This window comes from Empidonax traillii, unplaced genomic scaffold (genome assembly GCF_003031625.1).
Source record: "Empidonax traillii isolate 1590-97213 ecotype Southwest subspecies unplaced genomic scaffold, ASM303162v1 scaffold809:size313224, whole genome shotgun sequence".
Lineage (NCBI taxonomy): Eukaryota > Metazoa > Chordata > Aves > Passeriformes > Tyrannidae > Empidonax > Empidonax traillii.
The window spans coordinates 239,341-258,189 of record NW_020956002.1 but is presented as its reverse complement, the minus strand read 5'-3'; the positions used below and the strand labels follow the sequence as shown (position 1 = coordinate 258,189).

The 18,849-nt window shown below is 42.9% G+C and overlaps 1 protein-coding gene across 3 annotated transcripts in view; it reads right to left on the bottom strand.

The window, feature by feature from the left end:
* Window positions 1-18,849, bottom strand: part of SCUBE1 (signal peptide, CUB domain and EGF like domain containing 1) — a 166,951-nt gene that overhangs the window by 26,732 nt on the left and 121,370 nt on the right. For all 3 annotated transcript variants that reach the window (XM_027901749.1, XM_027901748.1, XM_027901750.1), the window contains one exon: window positions 14,718-14,840. In XM_027901749.1, coding sequence (XP_027757550.1) covers window positions 14,718-14,840 — 123 coding nt within the window. The remainder of the gene's footprint in view (window positions 1-14,717; window positions 14,841-18,849) is intronic.

Genomic DNA, 18,849 nt, shown 5'->3' with positions numbered 1-18,849 from the left:
AAATGCCAAGTTCAGGGGTTGGAGAAGATGAGCTCCAAAGGTCCCTTCCAATCTCCACCACTGATCCATGGGCAGTTCCAGACCTCTCCCTACGGTGTCCTGTGCTCCTGACAGCTCAACTTCCAGCCCCTGTTCCCAATGACATCAAGGCATCACCTCAGGCTGAATAAAGCCCAGCATCTCTTCTAGCAATCCATGTTCCCATCTGCCCAGAGAATGTCTGAACAGTGGAAGCACTCCTTGATTTTTGCACAGAAGGGATTCAACTTGGAAGAGATTGTTCAATGGTTTAATAAAAGAGCAGGATTTCCCTGGGTTTTTGAGGGAAGCAATTTCTGGCAGCGGTGGCCACACTTGATAATATTAGTTTGGCTGGGTTCCTCTTATTTCAAGTCAGCATTTGGATTTTATTGTTGGTTTTTCAATCATACTTAGCTTCTTTTTTTCCCCTCTGCTTTCACATGTTAAGCAATCCCTTAATAATCATTATTTTTCTTGAATGCAAGGTTAGTAAGTGGGTGTCAGGTTGTCAGTACTGGAAAACCAAGTCTTCTATCTCCAGAAGGGAGCTACCACAGATCAAATTTCTTCCAAAAGTCTCCTCACACAGATGTGTCTCAGAGGTGACCTGAGGGAGCAGGGAATACAGCAGCTTATTTTCCATGCTCATTCAAGTCCCTTCTCTTTTCCACTGGCTGGGAACCTCCTCCCTAAACACAGGCCACGTATCGTGACTGGAGAAGAGTTTGGCCTTGCTGCTTGGAGTATTTTTCCCTGTGATCTGAAAATAAAAGTGGCAAGGAGAGATCACTGGTGTTTGAAGGTGCTGTTTGTGCTCCAGAGAATGAGACAGGAGGGGCTCAAAGACAATCAATAAAAGCTATAACCGGGATTTCTGACAGAGTTCAGGCTGTAATGATATATTTGATCTGTGTGACACATCTTATATTTGATTTATCTGTGTCTGGTGAGGCGAGACATGAAGTATGCACTAGATCACTGCATATATGCAAAACACATAAATTTAAATACACCATTTCAAACAGAAGTAAAATAGAAAATTAATACTTTCTGCTTAGCTATGGAATGTACAACAAAAAGAAAAGGAAATATCTGTGTCTACTAGCGACTCCTTCATCAGCAGAAGCAGCTCATGACACCCCGAATGCTGGTACATCAGTCAAAAATGGTCACGACATCACAGCAATACTTCGAGGTGCTTTTACACTCATGAGTCCACACACTCCCAATATATAGTTGTGTTTTGTCCACCTCACACAGCCCTGGCTTATTTTTAACCCCTAAGCCAACTGTGGACTCATTTGTACCCCGGGTCATGCGCACGAGCCAAGCTCAGGGTCAGTCAGAACGTTTCGTGTTCACCTTTCTCGGCTTCCAAGTTATCGGCTCCTCTGAGGAACAGAGCCTTTCCTTGTTCCCATTCATTAAGCACACACATACATAGGAACTCTAAAGAAGTGTTACATGATGTTTTTAAAATAAACACTAATGCTTTTTCATATGTATTTTGGCTGGAAGTTATATTCTGTCTTCTCCTCCTCCTCCCCCCCCTCCAGTTTCTGCAGGGAACTGATACCACCCATGTAACGTTGTTCACCTCAGAGCCCAGCCAGCCTGCCTTCCAACAATATTTGACAGACATGAAGGGAAACCACATATCTTAATCTGAGTGGTGGTTGCTGGGCCACAGGGAGTCGTGATTCGAGCTCTGTTCCCCAGCAAATGGTGGTCTAAACTCAGTGTTGTTGGGAAAGGCATTATTCTGCCCTGTGATGGGGTTTCCACCACATCTCACTTTTTTTTTTTTTTTGATCCACAGTGACCTGCCCCTGTTCACAGTTAGTAAAAATGCATCCCTCCATCTGAGAGCTCTCTAATGCACATCCAGCCCTGACCAGAAGGAATGGCTTAGAGCTGACTTCTCCTTATGTTTCAAAAGCCTGCAATAATAAAACCAACGAAAAGGAAGCATGGAAAGACGTAGTAATGTACAAATCCTCTACTTCATTACCTTCCCACCGAGTGCTTCTGGAGCAGGCTAACACAAAGGCAAAGGGAAAAAAAAAAAAAGCCATAACCCCAAGCCTTTAAAAGTAATTGAAAACCCACACCCATTTCAACTTCCCACTGCATTACTGCCTTGCAATCAAGGCAACTTGTTGCTGAGACTTAATTGTTAATAACATACTAATGACCTGCAGGAAGAAAACAGATCTGGCATTAATGGCTATACTTTTAATGTGAATTTAAGTGCCCAAGTAGCACAGTCTCATCTTGTATTTCAGAAATTTAAGTGGGAAACTGTGCATTATGACTTAAAGGTTGACTTGGACCAGAGCATTTATTTATTTAAGAACTTTACTGCTCAGAGTTAACTCTGTGATTAGTGAAGACCAAATGTAACCCACTAATCAGGGACTGAAAGACTTCTGAAGGCAATTGATTCTGCTTGCAAGGAAATGTGCTCTTTATTAGAGATGATCTGTTAGAATGCAGAGAGGTAGCAAAGCAAATAAATGTATATAAACAGCAAAAAGAAACCTGCAAAATATACTCGAGACAGAGGCAACAAATAATCAGAAACCTGTGACTATGCAAGCATCCCACTGAGGAGATACTTAAAGGATTTAGCAGTGTACAGTGAAATGACTATTGCAGTACTAAATGCAATATTAACACTCTGTATAGCTCTGGTTGCAAGTGCAGTTTAGGAAGCCACAGTAGTCTGTTGTTTATCATTATGGTCTGATCACCTCAGATACTCTCATTTTGCTCTGTGGAATATCTGGGCACCCCTGATTCCTCCTCTTACCGTGTGTTCTCACATGTCTGAAATCAAATAACGTCTTCCAAGACAAAATCCACAAACTGGATATTTATTTTGGAAGAAGGGGTGTATTTTAATGCCAGCAGGATGACCATACCCAGTCAGTTTGACCCCCTGCACTTCAGCAGCCTTTGCCTGGTATTTTGCTTGGTAACCTCCAAAAGCATCTCTACTCCAGAAAGGGTTGTCTGGATGTTTTCCTGGACTGGCCTGTTAGTCTTTTCCATCAGTTTAATTTTGAAGAGTTCAAACTGGCGTGCTCCTTTTTAATTGCTGAATATTTTCTCTTAAAAGAGTGTAGTGCAATGCCTGATCCTTTCAGCAATCAGCAGGTACCTCTTGGTAGATTGCTGTTTTCTTGGGTCTGAGGCTACACACAAGAAAGCAGGATTCCAAAGAAGTGTCTTTAAAGGCAAATGGCAGCTTGTTTTCTTTATCTCTGCTATCAGACCTTATCAAAAGAGACCAGTTGCACTCTCTGTGAACCACCGTGCTATCTCTGGGGCTTGAAAACAGAAGGAAAGCAGGTTAAAAAATGAGGCTTGGCAATAAAATTCTAGGCCTAAATTGTTTGCTCCCTCTCCAGAGCAAACACAATCTTTTCTTTAGGAACTCTTCCAAAGGGAGCTTTATGTGATCTCACATATAGACAAATTAATTTTCCTTTCTCCTCCCCCCCCCCCAATTCCGTATTTGGTTTTTCTTCCACACGGAATCCACAAGCTCATTCCCTTTCCACAATCCTCCCTCGGGGCTTCCTCTGAGTCTGCAGAAACGGGGCTGGGGAACAACATCTCGATGCAAGTAAAGGCCTATTTCCCTGGGTGTTGCCCTTAACACACGTGCCAAGTGAAGTGACCAGCATGCACTCCTCCCGGCCCCTCTGGCTTTGCTCTGCCTCCTGCACCAGCCGTGGGATTGTTGGCTTGCTTTTGGAGTACCAAAAGGGGCTGGGAAGATTTACGGTTTGGGATGGAAACTGCAGGATTTGGCCATTCCTGCCAGGCAAAAATTGGCAGCCGACTTTGGGGGCTTTGGGGTGTTTCTTTGACTGTAGATGGTGGGGTTTGGCCCAAAGCTTTTTTACATTTCTATGATGAAATGCATCATCATTATCACCACCATTATTACTGATTATTATTTCTCTGCTGTTGGGTGGATTTCTGATATTTTTTTCCCTGCAGCAGCATGAAAGACCCCACCACCCACTTTTTTTTTTTTTGCATGGAGCACCAAACTAAAAAACAGAATAACGGTAAAGGATTACCTGAGAAATGCCAATTTGGGAGACAATAATCTCTTCTAGTATTTTAAATGTGGTTGTGCAAAACTGCTTGCTGAATCTCAGCACTGCGAGGGGAGTTTATATAAAGCTTAGTCAACCTGGTATTAAATTTAATGACCAGCAGCACTGGATGTTGTGTCACTGGCCATGTGTCACTCTCTGTACGTCACCTCTGCACAGACACGCTCTAGAAACCCTCAGACTGACCATTCACATCCTCCAAGATAAGAAACTTCAGGGGGAGAGAGGGCAGAAGGACCCTCAGCTAAGGCAGTCCCCCCAGAGGGTTTGCAGAGAGACACCCCAATCACCAGAGACAGCTCTGCAGAGACTTTCAAACAGAGGAGTTAAAAAAAGAAAGGGACTTTTTTTCCCTTCTTCTTCTTTTTTTTTTAGGTAAGAAAGTTTGCCCGGTCTCTTATGGAACATGGGAAAAAACCTCCTAATAACTAGACACAATGGCATAAAATTAGTAAGTCTGCCCAAGGTCACAGGCACAAAGTGAGCCAGGGGAGGTGTTCTATTAAGGCATTTGGAAAGGAAGATTTCAAACTGTTATTGGTTTTCTCTGTCGAGCGTATCACATTTAACCTCACCACAAGCTCACGGCAGTTCTCTCGTGTTTACTGTTATCTTGTGTTTACTGTTACAATTTTTAAAGGGATTTCTGAAGGATTTTAAAATATAGATATAAAAAATAAAATAGACATAAGAATACAGAAAAATGCACTACAGGGATCTAAAGCTGAGTAAAGCACCATTTATCTTCTAAATGCAACCAAAGCTAATAGTATCAATAACACTATAAAACATGCCCAAGTACATTTAACAGTATTGTTCATTTTTATAACCCATTACTTTTCAAATCAGTACAAAGTGAGTTAAGCTGAGCACGAGAGCTGCCAAATCTACCCACTCTGGGATCAGGAGGGGATGGAACTGCTTGGTGCAAGGCCAAAGCAAGTCCAAGTACATTTGTGACTTTTCAGTGATGAAAAATCACAGAAAGGTCAACAGAGCTGTGACAAATGAGCCTGACTTAAAATTGAGTTTACGTTTTAATATTTAGCCCGGAGAATGAAATGGCAGCTACAGCCAGGGGTATTTTGGACGGGACCTACACCCTCAGTGCATCTCTGACACTGAATTTATTTGCTTCACTGCTGCCCCACGCTACCTACAGATTGTCTTTGGCATGAAATTCCGAAACAAAATTATTAATGGTATGAAAATAACGATCCTCTTGAGCCAGTTTGCTTGTGTGGGTATTTCTGTAGGTGACAACCGGACACAGTCACTTCCCAGCTACACGAGGACCTCCTGGCTTTGAGGGCTCAATCTGCTGTGACACGAGGGGAAGGACAAAGGGAGACGGCGACAAGAAAGGCAAAAGGCTGAATTTCTGGGTGAGGAACATCTTGAAATTGGAGGCAAAGTTGTGTCTATGCTCAGATTTCCCTTGCTCTTGGGCCTAGGCTTACCTGTCCAAGATCTTCCCCACCCTCTTGCCCATGACATGAGGGCTTTGTTGTGCTCAGGTTCCCCTCCTAATCTGAGGAACCCAGCAGGAGGCAGCTGGCTTTGGCTCCTGTTACCTTTGTGCTCTCACCATTGTTTTGCTAGGGCAATCTAAAATGCAATTAAATACTATTTCCAATGTTTTGTTTTGGTTTTTCTTTTTCCTTAAGAAAACAAAGCACTTTCATCAAAACATTGCCAAGATTTTATAAGCAAACATGTATCATTTTCCAATATCAATCATTTCCCAAGGCAAAGGCAAGCTGAGTTATCTACTGCTATTATAGCAATAAACTGTGCTACTACTTCAAGGGCTTGGGGTAGGAGAAGCCATATATCAGGAGAAGTACATTAAAAAAAAACTTCAGGCACATTAAAAGAAACTTTATTGGTTTCCCTACAAACACAAACATATTTACTAGTCTGCACTCTGCTCAAGCCACTATTTACACAGCAACTCTGTAAGAGCAGCTTAACAGCCTGATGAGACAACATAATAAAGGCTTTGCCCTCCTCTGTGCCAAGGAAGGAATATTCCCTCTGTACTGCAATACATTGGATTTCTAGACACATTTCTGAAAAGAGGAAACTGTTCTCTTTGCTAAGGTGTTTGTCTCCATCACCCTTCAGCAGGAGCTGCTGGTGAGACTCCCTGCAGGAGCAGGGGACTGGTCTGGGTGAAAACGTGCCTGGTGTTATTTGACGGTGCTGAAAGAGCAAGTACAACAACACAGTTTCAGTTTTCAGCCCAGAACTCCGATGCAGCACTTCCAACTTCACCTCCCGTGGACCTCACTGGGAATTCCCAGCTCCCTCTCTCTTGCTGAAGTCAGTGACTACTCAGCAGACACAAGAATTGCTGTTCTCTGCTTCAAAAGCTCGCTGAAAAACTCTGCCCAGAAAGGCAGGTATCCCTCCAAAAACACTAACACTGTCCTTTGCAAAACTGCATCAGAAACCCCCCACCCAGCAAACCCCCAGGAGACACTCCCCCATTCCACTGGCTGTTAATATCTGAGCTTAGATTTTTGGGTTTATCTCACTTGTCCTGACTCAGGCCTCATCTCCAAGAGCAGCAGTTTGTAACATGGCTACTGGAAGAAAACCACATCCCTTCGTTTCTGTGGGTTGGGGGTTTTTATTCTCATTAGAACAAAATAAGCAAACCAGGGCACTTTTAAAAGCCTCAGGAGTGGAGCTGCAAGCACAGGAAAATGAATACTTGGGACAGAGTTGTCATTTTAATGCAATTCTGTACATATATAATGAGGGTAAAGGCTATCTTGACCTTAATCAATGTGATTATATCTATACATATAGTCTTTCTCTGATTCCCTTTAAAAACAACTCCTATTGAATTACAGCTTTCAGCATTATTTATCAACAGATTATTGTTTGTGGAAGAATGCTACCTTCCTGCTCCAACTATTCCAAGGCTGACTCATATCCTGGTAATTCATTAATACACAACATGACTCTAGTCCAGTGAAGTCATTTCTGCACTATACACATCATAAATCCTACAGCATCAACTGAAAATTGTATCTCAAATTCTCTCTCTAAACACTAATGGAACGTTTTGCTTGGCTTCCCACACACATCATCAAGGAGAGGGGGCCAGGCAGAGCTGTAAAAAGCAATCTGATAGCAGTATACTTTTATAGAGTTTAACAGTGCAAGAGCTACCATACTGAAAGAGACCCGAGGTCAAACTAATCTACTATCTTACTTCCAACAGTAGCCTGTGTCAGAAGCTTCATGGGAAAATAGAAGTGGAATAATCTGTCCCATCTGCCCTCCCCACGTTAGGTCTCATCCCATTAGAAATTGATTTAAAGCCTAGATTGTGGGGTTTAATATTCCTTCCAAAGAACTTTAACTTATGAAAACACTGTGCTGCAGAGGGGAGAGCTGGAGGTGGGGGCTGGGGGGGATGTATTTGTTTTCATGTTTCAGCAGACTTAATTGCTACAACCAACACGGCAGATACTATCACTTGGCAAACAAACTTGTACTGGCTAGAGCTGTTTTTACTTCGTGCCTGGGGCATTTATTGTTTCTGGGTATGATCCTGAAACCCTTTTTTTTTTTTTTTTTTTTCTCACAGAGGCAGCAAATGCACCACTATTCACAGTCTCACTGACACCAAGTGTAACAGAAAGGATTTTTAAAAGTATTCCTTTCATTGACAGCGTAACATGTTGCTTCCCAGCAGAGTATTTTTTTTAATCTGATGCGAGGAGCAATATGGTGCTTGTCAGAAGCAAGATATTTTTGCAAGGCTCAGTGGCACAGAATGCCTTAGAGAAAATCTGCATAGGGAGAGAACATCACCAGTGACAGGGAAATGATCCTGAATTTTCTATCTGTGAGCCAGTCTGGTTTCCACCAGCAGCTCCCAGTATCTCCTCCAGCACGCCACTGGTTGTCACTGGTTTCTGAGCTGTATTAACAACTGAACCAGCACTGCTGTTTATATACCAAGAGTCCACACAGTTAAACACCCTGGGCCAGACTCAGCTGGACTGAGTGAAAATCAGCCTCTGTCGAGTCAATGTATTTTACAAGTTACAGCACAGTCATCTGATCACAGAATCACAGAATATCCTGAGCTGGAAGGCACCCACAGGGATCATCCAGTCCAGCCCTTAGCCCTGCACGGGACCATCCCCAAGATGATCCTTTGGAAGATCCCCTGTGCCCCAGAGGATCATCCAAACCCTCCTGCAGCTCTGCCAGCCTTGGTGCTGTGCCCACTGCCCTGGGGAGCCTCTTCAGTGCCAACCACCCTCTGGGGGAAGAACCTTTTTCTAATATCCAACCTGACCCTGGCCTGACACAGCTCCAGCCATTCCCTGGGTCTTGTGGATGAGTGCATCAAGGCAAAATCACTCTCCTTCCTGGGTATCACACAAAGGAGTGTTGATAAGGGATGGTTTGAGCCTCCTCATCCCTCTCTCTCATTGATCACCCCCACACTGGCACTGACTCACCCTTCCTTTAGTGTGATAGCACTGCAACTCTGCTGGGTACAGAAGCCTTCTCCTTGATACAAATGAGAGCAAGATGAGTTCTCAGTATTTTCTCTGACTGCTGAAGACCTCAAAGTTACAGCAAATACACATGAAGACTCAGGCAAAACGTCCATGAGGGGACTTTTAAGTCCGCTTGCTCCTCACCCCAGACAGCACATGTGCTCTCTGGCATCTCCTTCCCTCACAAGGACACAGGCAGCAGCAGCCTCACGGCTTTCTAATGTTCTCCACCCTCTACAGTTCAGTCCTGACCATGAAGGTGACAACCTCAGCAAGAGATTTGCGTGGGTTAGGCTAAAAATGTATTTTAAATATTAAGACAAAACCCCACACCCAAGCATTAAAATTTCTGCTGGTGCCCATCTCCACATGGCTGTGAAGCTGCATTTTACTGCCCCTCCAGAAAGGAGAGGAAGGCTAAATAATGTTATTTTTTTTGAACATTTGCTTTCTTTTCTGTGTATTTAATGGAAGGAGAAAAGGGAAGCGAGGGGCTAGAACCAACAATGAAACTTTCCAACACTCTTCCCTGGAAGGTTGGCCAAACCATGATGCTGATGCATTGAATTTGGGGGGACCTGTTGTGTTTTAAACTGACTCATGTGAAAGCTCAGTTCTAGCACTGCCATGGATTAGCTGGAATCAGCTCTTTCCATTTTTTACTTTTTAATTTGGTTACCCTGTGTCAAAGGTGTCCAGTGTGATTCAGTGCTGCCAGTGGGGATGCACTGATTTATTCGGGATTAAACTGGTCCTATACATCCATATTTACCATCAATGGTTCCATACAGAAGAGCATAGTGAGATCTTTGTGGCTTAATCTTTATATGGGCTTCTTCAGGCCAAAAATAATTCCCACAAACACCTTCTATCTGTCCTTCCCTGTATGATTAACCCCTCATTTCATACCCATTTTCAAAATGGAGATACCATGCTGGGAAGATTCAAATCTTACCCTTGGAAGGCTAATAGGGCATTTTTCACACAAATAAATGAAAAGGTGGATGTTATGGCACTGTTTCAAGGCCAGGCCTGCAGGATCCCTGGATCACAGAGAGTTACTGTGTTTTTCAAGGTGCTGTGTTTCTTCCTCTCATTCTGGAATGAAATAAGGCTTCTCTTGACAATTCTGCATTGGGAGCCCTATGTAAAGCATCCCTCTACTAGTAGATCAATCATAAGAGTCAGCTAGGTCTAATCACCTCAAATTCACTGGAACTAAGGGCTATTTGGCAGTAAAAAATGGCCAGTCTCTCATTTAACAGTGTTATTTTAGGACTGAATGGATTACAGTTCTGTGGTGCAGCAGGTTAACACAGAAGGCCTGAGGCTGGGTTTGAATAATGTTCCAGATCACGAGTAAAAACCAGGTGTGGATGGCTAGAGATAATAAGTAATATCCTGTAACCTATCTCTTGTAATGAGAGAGAAAAACAACTCAAATCAGCTGTACTCGGAGTTCTGGACACCCTTCTAGCACTGAAAGGCAAAATGTGCCCACAGAAAATCACTGGAGGGAAAAATTCAATACCCATGAAGCGAGGGGGCAAATGCTGTTTGGGATTTCCTGCTCCACAGACACGCATCACTGAATTTCCTCTGGGCAGACACACCAGCAGTGCCTGTGTCAGTTCAAATGGTTGGTGAAAAGGCTGCTTCATGGCTGAACATGCTGTCTGTGAGCTCCTGCAATCACCAAGCCCCACTTAAGCCTTCTGTGGAAGCTGTGAGTGGACTAGAACGATGCAAATGCCTTGAACTGCCCCCCCTGCAAAAGTCTAAATTCCCCAGTGTAGAAGGATTTGTCTCTGTTTTGGACAGAGGTGGCGAGACGCAGAGGGTGAGCGTGGGTTGAGCAGACTAAAAGTATTATATGTTGATCACTGGATGTTCCCAACTAAAAGCACGCTTGTTTTTCCTCAAGGTAACACATCTTTCCATCTCTGCCACTCCCTGGAGAAATTTATGACAAATGTGCGTGCTGTCTCTCACTGTCTTGCTTTGCAAAAAGCAATTCCTGGAGCAGGAAGAGAAAATTATTTCTGATAGAATTTCACACATTTTTCTGGGTGCTTAATGAAGCTTGAACTTGAGTGGAGCAGAGAGGCTGCTTGTTGTTGATCTTTTTTCGAGATCACTGCACAACAAACAGAAACTGAATAAGCAATTAAGTTAACTGGCTTTAAAACTCATATTGGCTGAGGATTAAGGTAATTATGTCTGAGCTTACACACTTTCATTGCAGCTTCATTTCACTGCAGCGAGTCTCGCCTGTCTGCTTGTTGCTGATGTCATTCTAAAACCGATCTGAGTTGTTGTCCTTCTGTTAATTACCAAAAAGGTTACAAACACAAGTTCTCCTCGCTATAAATATAGCTATGTTATTTTTATTACATGTTCAAAGGAGAGGCAGACCTCTTTTGCTAAGTTTATACAAACAGATCCGACTATTTCTTCCTGTGTCCAAGGATTTACAATACCTTAGACTTAAGGGATCAATTAAAATAGAGCTGTGTTGTCATACGGTGATTTCACTGTCAAAGGAGGAAAAAGACCTATTTTTAAGTCTGGGTTAAAAAAGGGACTCTGGGAAAGCAGCATCAGTCTCCACAATATTACTGGCAGGCAGATTCTTCACCTTCTGGGTTAGAAATAAGTTTCCTTTTAAATGGCTGGAATGCAGGGGAGGGGAAAGGGAAGGGAACCCCCCACATTCTCCTTGTCTAACGAGGAGCCCCAGCGTGAGAACCACTCCCTAGCGGGAGTAATCTCTGATTGACAATGGTTTTCTTTGCAGCCAGGGCTAAAAATGGTTTGGCTGTAAACAGACAAATGCAGGACATTTTAAGGCCCTTTGCAAAAGCAAGGGCTGCTTACACAAGCACTCTGCGTGCAGGGTGGCACCAAGCAAGCAGAATTCCTGAAAAATCGGTGGGTTTTCATATGAGGGTATGAGCAACAACAGAAAAGAAAAAAAAAAAACAAACAACAAACCAACAACCTTGTAACAGGCAAATTCACAGAGGGCAGGTTCACAAAACCTGGAGGTTTATTCCCCAGGCATTCCCACGTGTGATTTTAGGCAAGCTGCTATATTTGGCTTCACCCTTCCTTCCTAAAAACCGAAAGAGGAATACTTTCCTCCTCACAGAGAGGATGAGTGTGTGTTAGGCACTTGGTATGATGGGGTGGGGGCTCTGCAAACAACCAGAACAAAGTCTGAGACTGATACAATTTCCCTGTAATCTCCAAGTCAGCTCTGAGGTCTACAATGAAAGGACATCCAGGAAATTAGGTGAGGTGGGACACATTCAGAATTTCACAGGGAATATGAAGGAGCTTTTTCACTGAAACATGTAAAATTGATTGAATTCAGCCTTGTGCTGAAGTTAATGATCATACAAATAAAGTTATGCAGCAACAGCTTACTTGTATTTTCCAACAGTTTGAAAAATGTTGCTAACATGAACTATATCTCTGTGGCTTTGCTCTTCACTGATTCCTTCCTGTAAATAATGTCCCAAGTCTTATCCAGGGGTTCTGTAGGTTGTAAAAGGGCAAGCTTACCAGCTGTTTCCATGGGCATTTTGCCCGAGGTTAGCAGAATCTGTTCCTTGCTGTTAATGATGAGCACATTTGGAGATGAACCTTCTATACACAAGGGAAACCACCTGAACTAAAGAGGACTCAGTCCCAAACAATGCACACTTCTACGGTCCCAAATGAGTATTTTGTAAACATGTTGATTAGTAACGGAAAGAAATATTTAAAAAAAAAAAATAAGGGAAAAGAGAAAACCAGAGGAGAAAGGCAACGCAGACAGAAAGACCATAAATATCAGAAACTCTATTATGAATCAAAACAACAGATGTAACATGAACAACAGCATCTTTCATAAACACAAATTAAGACTTTTCTATTTCGAGCACTGGAAAGGCCAATATGCCTAGAATAAATTTCCCTGAATCCCTCATTAACCATTCCATGGTCAGTGTTGACTGGCTGTTAAATAAAACCAAACCTGTGCGTGATTTATATCCCAGAAGAGTCACTAACCCCAAAACACGTTTTTCCATCAGACCTGTCATTAATAACCACAGCCACTTCCCCTAACTATACCCTTTTTGCAGCAGGAGAAGCAAAGTACAGGTGATCCACACATCAGTGATTTCTCGCTCTATATTCACTTTCCTTCTCTCTTTATTAGCACGGACTGCATGAGTCACCAATTATCACCTGAAGCACCGGGCAGGGACTAAATTATCGCAGTGCTCCCTCCACACAGCAGGCATCACACCACGGCTGCTGTAATCAGTCTCTGGGGCCCAAATACCTCAGGCTTCACACAGGAAATGACTTTGTCCTCCCCTGTAAAGAACCAGCGTTTCTGGGACTGGAAGAAACTTGTCCAGCCCCAAAATTCTCTGGGTTTGCACTAATCTGTTACAGCACCAGATAAGCTGCAGTTTACCAATCAGTCAAAGTATCATGTAGAGGCCAGAGGGAGGGCCTGCCCTTCCTCATGGACAATGGGAAAAGCAGGATGGCCAGACCATGCTTGTACTTCCACGTCTGATCACACGAGGGAGGGAAGAAGATCAGCCACTGCTTTGGTCCTGGCAGGGTATCTGTTGTTACCAGCGACTCACTCGCTCCGTAGCGCAGGCACAACAGGAAACAAAACCCACTAGAACAACATTTACAGAGCTGCTTCCAGATTGACATTATCATTGTAGAAACCTGATTATTTGCAGGGACCTTTCAAAGCCTATTACTGCTAACTTTTCTCTTGAGTTCTTCTCCGGTGTAAGTACAATTAGTTCAGTGGTGAAGCCTCTGACTGACACCACAGTGAGACCATGTCATGACACGAGAAATTCATGGGCCAGAAGGTATTTCTGACTCTCTCTAAGGGAGAGGGATATATCCCTCATGAAGGGAATGTTTCTTTTTAGCATTTTGTTCCTGTTTTTAGCAGTTAAGTCAAAACCTGACAACTTACCCATGTCTGACATGATCCCACAACATTATTACTGCCCAAACTGTGCTTCTCTCAGTTCTTCCCATCCTGTCCAGCTTGAGACCAACCTTTCCCTGACTCCTTTGTGTCTAATCCCACAGTCAGAGTGGAGAAGCATTCCCAGATGGTGGATGGAAGTACCAACAAAAAGCAATGGAAACATTTCTGAATGGCGGATGTATCTTCAGACCTTGGTTTCTCTTTTGTGGATGAACAAAGAAATTCTAAAATACTAACACTGCTTTGGACTTTTGCATGTTCAAAAACCCCTCCAAATAATCACGTATTAATAACATTTTAATTGAATATATCCTGCTTCCCCTTCTCTCTCTATTGATGCTCATCTTTATAGCCACTTCCAGGGCTCTTTTTTTTAAAGAGCTCAAATGCTTCAAGCATAATTTCTCCAAAGGTACATGGTTAGTACTTGGAAATAGTTGTGCACTTAATTAGTCAAGGAATAAATAACATCATATGACTTAGATAACAAATCATGACACATAGCAAAGAATATAAACCACACTTCATTTGAATTCCCACAAAACACCACCATTATCCCTCCACAAACAGTTTCTGTCAGGCAAAGGTGAGCTTACAAATGAGACTCTCTTTTTTCAGTTTAAACCTTGCAAGCGCTCTGTTCCACTCAGCTACTCTAAACAACTCTGGTCCAAGTAAGATAAGCCTCTGTCCCGTTAAGATCATAACAAATTAGAGGATTTGAACATCAGGCTCTTTGCCTGAGGCTGTTTCACTGTGCCACTTGGATTTTTACACTTCAACAGGACACTGGCATTCCTGCTATTAAAAACATGGAAACAAGACACTTCCAGTAATCTTCTAACCCCACCTCAGAAAATGAAAATTTTGTGGGTCTTTCCTAACCCTACTTCCTACGACAGCATGATTAAAACCTGTAGTACAAATTAATTAATTACAAAAAAAAAAAAATTAAATCTACTGGAAACAGCATCCTCATTAATGCAAAGAGTAAATTAAATGAAGCATTACCTTGGCAGGTCCTTTCATCTGTGAGCAGTTTATAGCCTTTCTGGCAGCTGCACTCAAAGCTGCCAACCGTGTTTCGGCAGAAATGGTCACAGCCACCGTTGTTCACCAAGCACTCATCGATATCTGCAAAGAATGAGCAGCAGAAGTTCAGCTCTCAACAGCAATTCAGGGCAGCAGTACAGGAATTTATTCACTCAGCTCCCCAAGAAGGCTGCTTTCCCTGTGAGGAACCAGGCTGGTCAGATGTGTCCCTTCCCAAACCCATCTCACGAGACAGCCAGGAGCTGAGTGGTTCAGGAGACACAGGTATTTCCCCCTCCCCGAGCTGAAACTCAACAAAGTTGAGGTATTTTGATGTTAAGGAGCATTCAGGGAAGCTCCTCTGCAGATGTAATGGGTCTGCCTGAGAGAAGACTTCAACCTGTGCAAGACGTGAGTCCTCTGCCTTGTGCAGGAACTATCAAAACCCAAGAACACAGGGGAAAAAACTGAAAAAATAACAAAGTAAAACACATTTGAATTCTGAAAAAATGCCTACATAAACAAATGTAAGGATGCATTTTTTTTTTTCAGAATTAGCATTAGATGCTAGTTTGTCCATTATTCAGTGACACAGAGTGACACACACTGTCCTGAACACCCATTTTCATGTGTCTTAACTTTTCTCACTTGGTGTAACAGAAGAGCAACTAACATGTCCAGTGTTGCTTCTCCAGTTGTTCTGAAGGCAGAGCACCTATTGCCTTTATTTGAAAACCACACACATATATATATATATATATAAAATATATATATTTCTGTATGTATGAAGGACAGTATCAATGGCTCTGACTTTACATAACAATTACAAAGTGCACTGATGAACTTGAAAAGACCTCTGGTCTGAATTTCATACTGGTGATTCTACTCCTCGCACCTTTTAACTTCTCCCAAAGGTGCTGAAGAACTGGAATGACCAGTCCCTTTTCCAACCCATAAAAGGTGGTGCAGCAAGTATATGAGAGGCCACAAAACATCATTTGAAATACAGAGCATCTTTCCATCCTCCCCCAATCATAAATCCTTGTTTATTTGAAAAAGAAAAAAAATTACTCTTTTTTCTATTTTTTTTTTTCCTCTCAAGAGAAGAACAGTGCCAAAAAACAGCTCTTTTTATGAATGCATACAGTGAAGAGGGAACAAGAGATCAAGCCTTGGCTGCCCAGTTCTGGAAGTGAAAACAAGATGTGAAGAGTGATGTTTCCTCTCAAAAAGCCTCATGCTGTAAGAGCTTTGAAATTTTCAGGTAACAGCTGGCCACCTAAAAAGCCAATCCTGCAGGGTGCAAATCTAGATGCCAGAAGATCCAATATGTGGAGGTGGAAATGTATGAAAACCAGCACGATGACGGTGAATGAAGGGCGTGTTTTAAAAATATTTTGAATTCAGAAGGACTCTTAGTGGAAGTCATTCATTAATTTTTGCAAACACATGATTACCAACATGGGAGAGTGGCATGGCTCTCATCACATCTCTGCCTGTAAAATATAAACTGCAGCAAGAGGAGTGAGGTGGTAAACCTAAAAATTCTAACAGCGAATTCAGAGAGGCAAATTCAGCCAACGTTTCTGAGGAGCACTTTGCTGCACACCCATTGACACAAATATGCTCAGGACTCAGATAAAGCAAGAACAATGTATGTTGTTATAAAGGTTTTTTCTTATGAGTTGCATTTGTGGCAAAGAGGAAATTTGCTCTGAGACCCTCTGAACTAATACTGCTGCTTATTACTTTTGTGTCTGGCTCTGCAGAGGAGAGGCTTTTGCACTCCATCCTGTTAAAAGAAGGAGTGTAAACTGTTGGCAGCAGCTGTGGGGATATCACACCCTGAGAGCTTTGCACGAGCCTGCCCAAATCTCTGTGTCTCAGGCAACAAAGTTCTTAAAGTGATCAGACATCAGGAGTCGTGTTTGTTGCCTGTGGTCCTCCACTTCTGGGGGTTTGGCCAGCCAAGAACAGACAACCCTGGGCTCTCAACCTGATATATCTGCAAAGAACACACTGAGAGTGTCTCTACATAATCCCCTGAGACTGGAGGAAGAAACCCATTTGTTTTCAGCTGTGATCACCTGCCCAGCTCCAGATCAGCAGTGAAAAAGCAGTGAAAGCAAGACTCTTTGGCCCAATTCTTGCAGGTTGCATTTCCACTTGTAGGAGTGATTCCTCCCAGCTCCAGTACGTGCAGCTTGGGACTGTCTTGAGGGTCTTATGATGGATTGCCCCAAAAGGTCCCATCCTTTTGCACAGCACAGGTGTGACCTAACCACAGTTTAAGCTTGCCCTGACAAAACTGTTGGACAAATGGAACTGTGAATTAAAATTACTAATATGTTATGCATCGCATACACACAGAGCAGTCATCCATCATGAAGAAGATATCTTTTACCCTGTGATAAGAACAACATGACCTTTGGGCTACTCTGCTGCCTGAGACTGCTTGAAGCAGAAATTACTTGCAGCCTGTCAAACATCATTCTGGAGTAATGATTGATGTTTTAAATGACGGCCCCTGCGTTTCGCACGTTAAATTCCAAATTCCAGCCTCGCTGACTTTCTTTCCAGGGTCTCTGAAGACCAGAAGGGCCAAAAATGAAACCCTGCTGGCACGAGAGGGTAGATTTTAGGCTGCTAATATAATTGTAATTTCACTGACAACGCAGCAGATCAGTTCTACACCAGCAATTCTACGGAGTAATTCAGAACCAGGACCTGGGTGAAACCTGGGAGAGTCCACAGGAAAAGAAAGTATTTATACATTTCTTCTGACTGGAAAACATGACGTGACCTTTTGAAACCAGCACCAGCAAAACAGAATAGAGGTCAAAACTGTTAGCTGCAAAAACATTCTAAATAACATAAACAGTGCCAATGTCTCTGCTTTCACTGTATTTCTTTCCACGACCATAGCGAGACTGACAAGGCATGTAAAAATTATTTCACTCCGTGGAGAGCAGTGCATGGCTGCATTTCACTTGGAAGAGAGCAGTATCATGTCTAACTGGTTCACAGGAACTGCACCACGTCTATATCCCCACTATTTTTCTTTCCACAGCTATAAATAATTCGTGTTATGAGCCATGTGAAAATAAATTATTCCACTGCGTGAGAAGGTGAGGCCCCATTTATCTTCACACTCACTGGTACCCAGCTTTGTCAAGTGCCTCTTTGAACTTCACAGAGAGCAAAGCATGTCTGCCTGTCCTGTAGGGAGAGAAAACACAGTGGAAACTCACTGTGGTATCTCTACTGACTCTGATATTATTTAGTCATCTATCCCCATTCTATAGTGGCACTGTAGAGGAGTCATAAACCTGGAGTCTCCCAACACAAAGGAGCCTGGAGGCTCCTTTTCAGCTGATGGTCCAGGCTGCAGAAGAATGGCTCCAACTTCCCACAGTTCTCCTCCCCTTTATCTTCAGGAATGCCAAAACACATAAAGAACTGTATTTCTCCACGGGGGCCGTACACAAAATGCCCCCATGATCCCTGATCAGACACTGTGTGGGTCATGTCAGAGTAGGAGCTTGGATGGGCTTTCATTTGGCAATGAAATCCCACAGGATTTCATCTGAAGTAAGTCAATATTGTTAAATGATACCTCACTCACAACAAGCTGTTGATCTGCTCCAAACACCAACCCGTGCAGGGAGCACAAATGCCTGTGCTCTTCTGGACAGGTAATTTCAGCAGAATGGAGGGGGCAATCAGTTCAGAAGGATGAAGGAGGAATGAACCAAACATTCCTGAAGTAACTGATGATCCTGAAGTTTTCTGAGGATCTCAAAACGCGAGGGAGGCAGCGGGATCGGCTTTAAATAGAACTTTTCAGCTTTAAATAAAGGCACAGAGACTCAGATGCTTCGTGATAAACTGCACAGTCACAATTTGAACTCGGGTTAACAGGCAGGCCATTATTTTTCTTTTCATGACCTTGGGAAGATTAATGGGAATGGCTGCTCCTTTTCCACTTACACCTTTCGAAGCTCTGCTCAGTGTAATTCATATTGGAAAGGACCTGGTTCTGATCAGGGTGCATTTCTGCACTTGTGTGTGCACATGAACTCCCAAAGGTCTGCCTTGCTGCACACAAGTA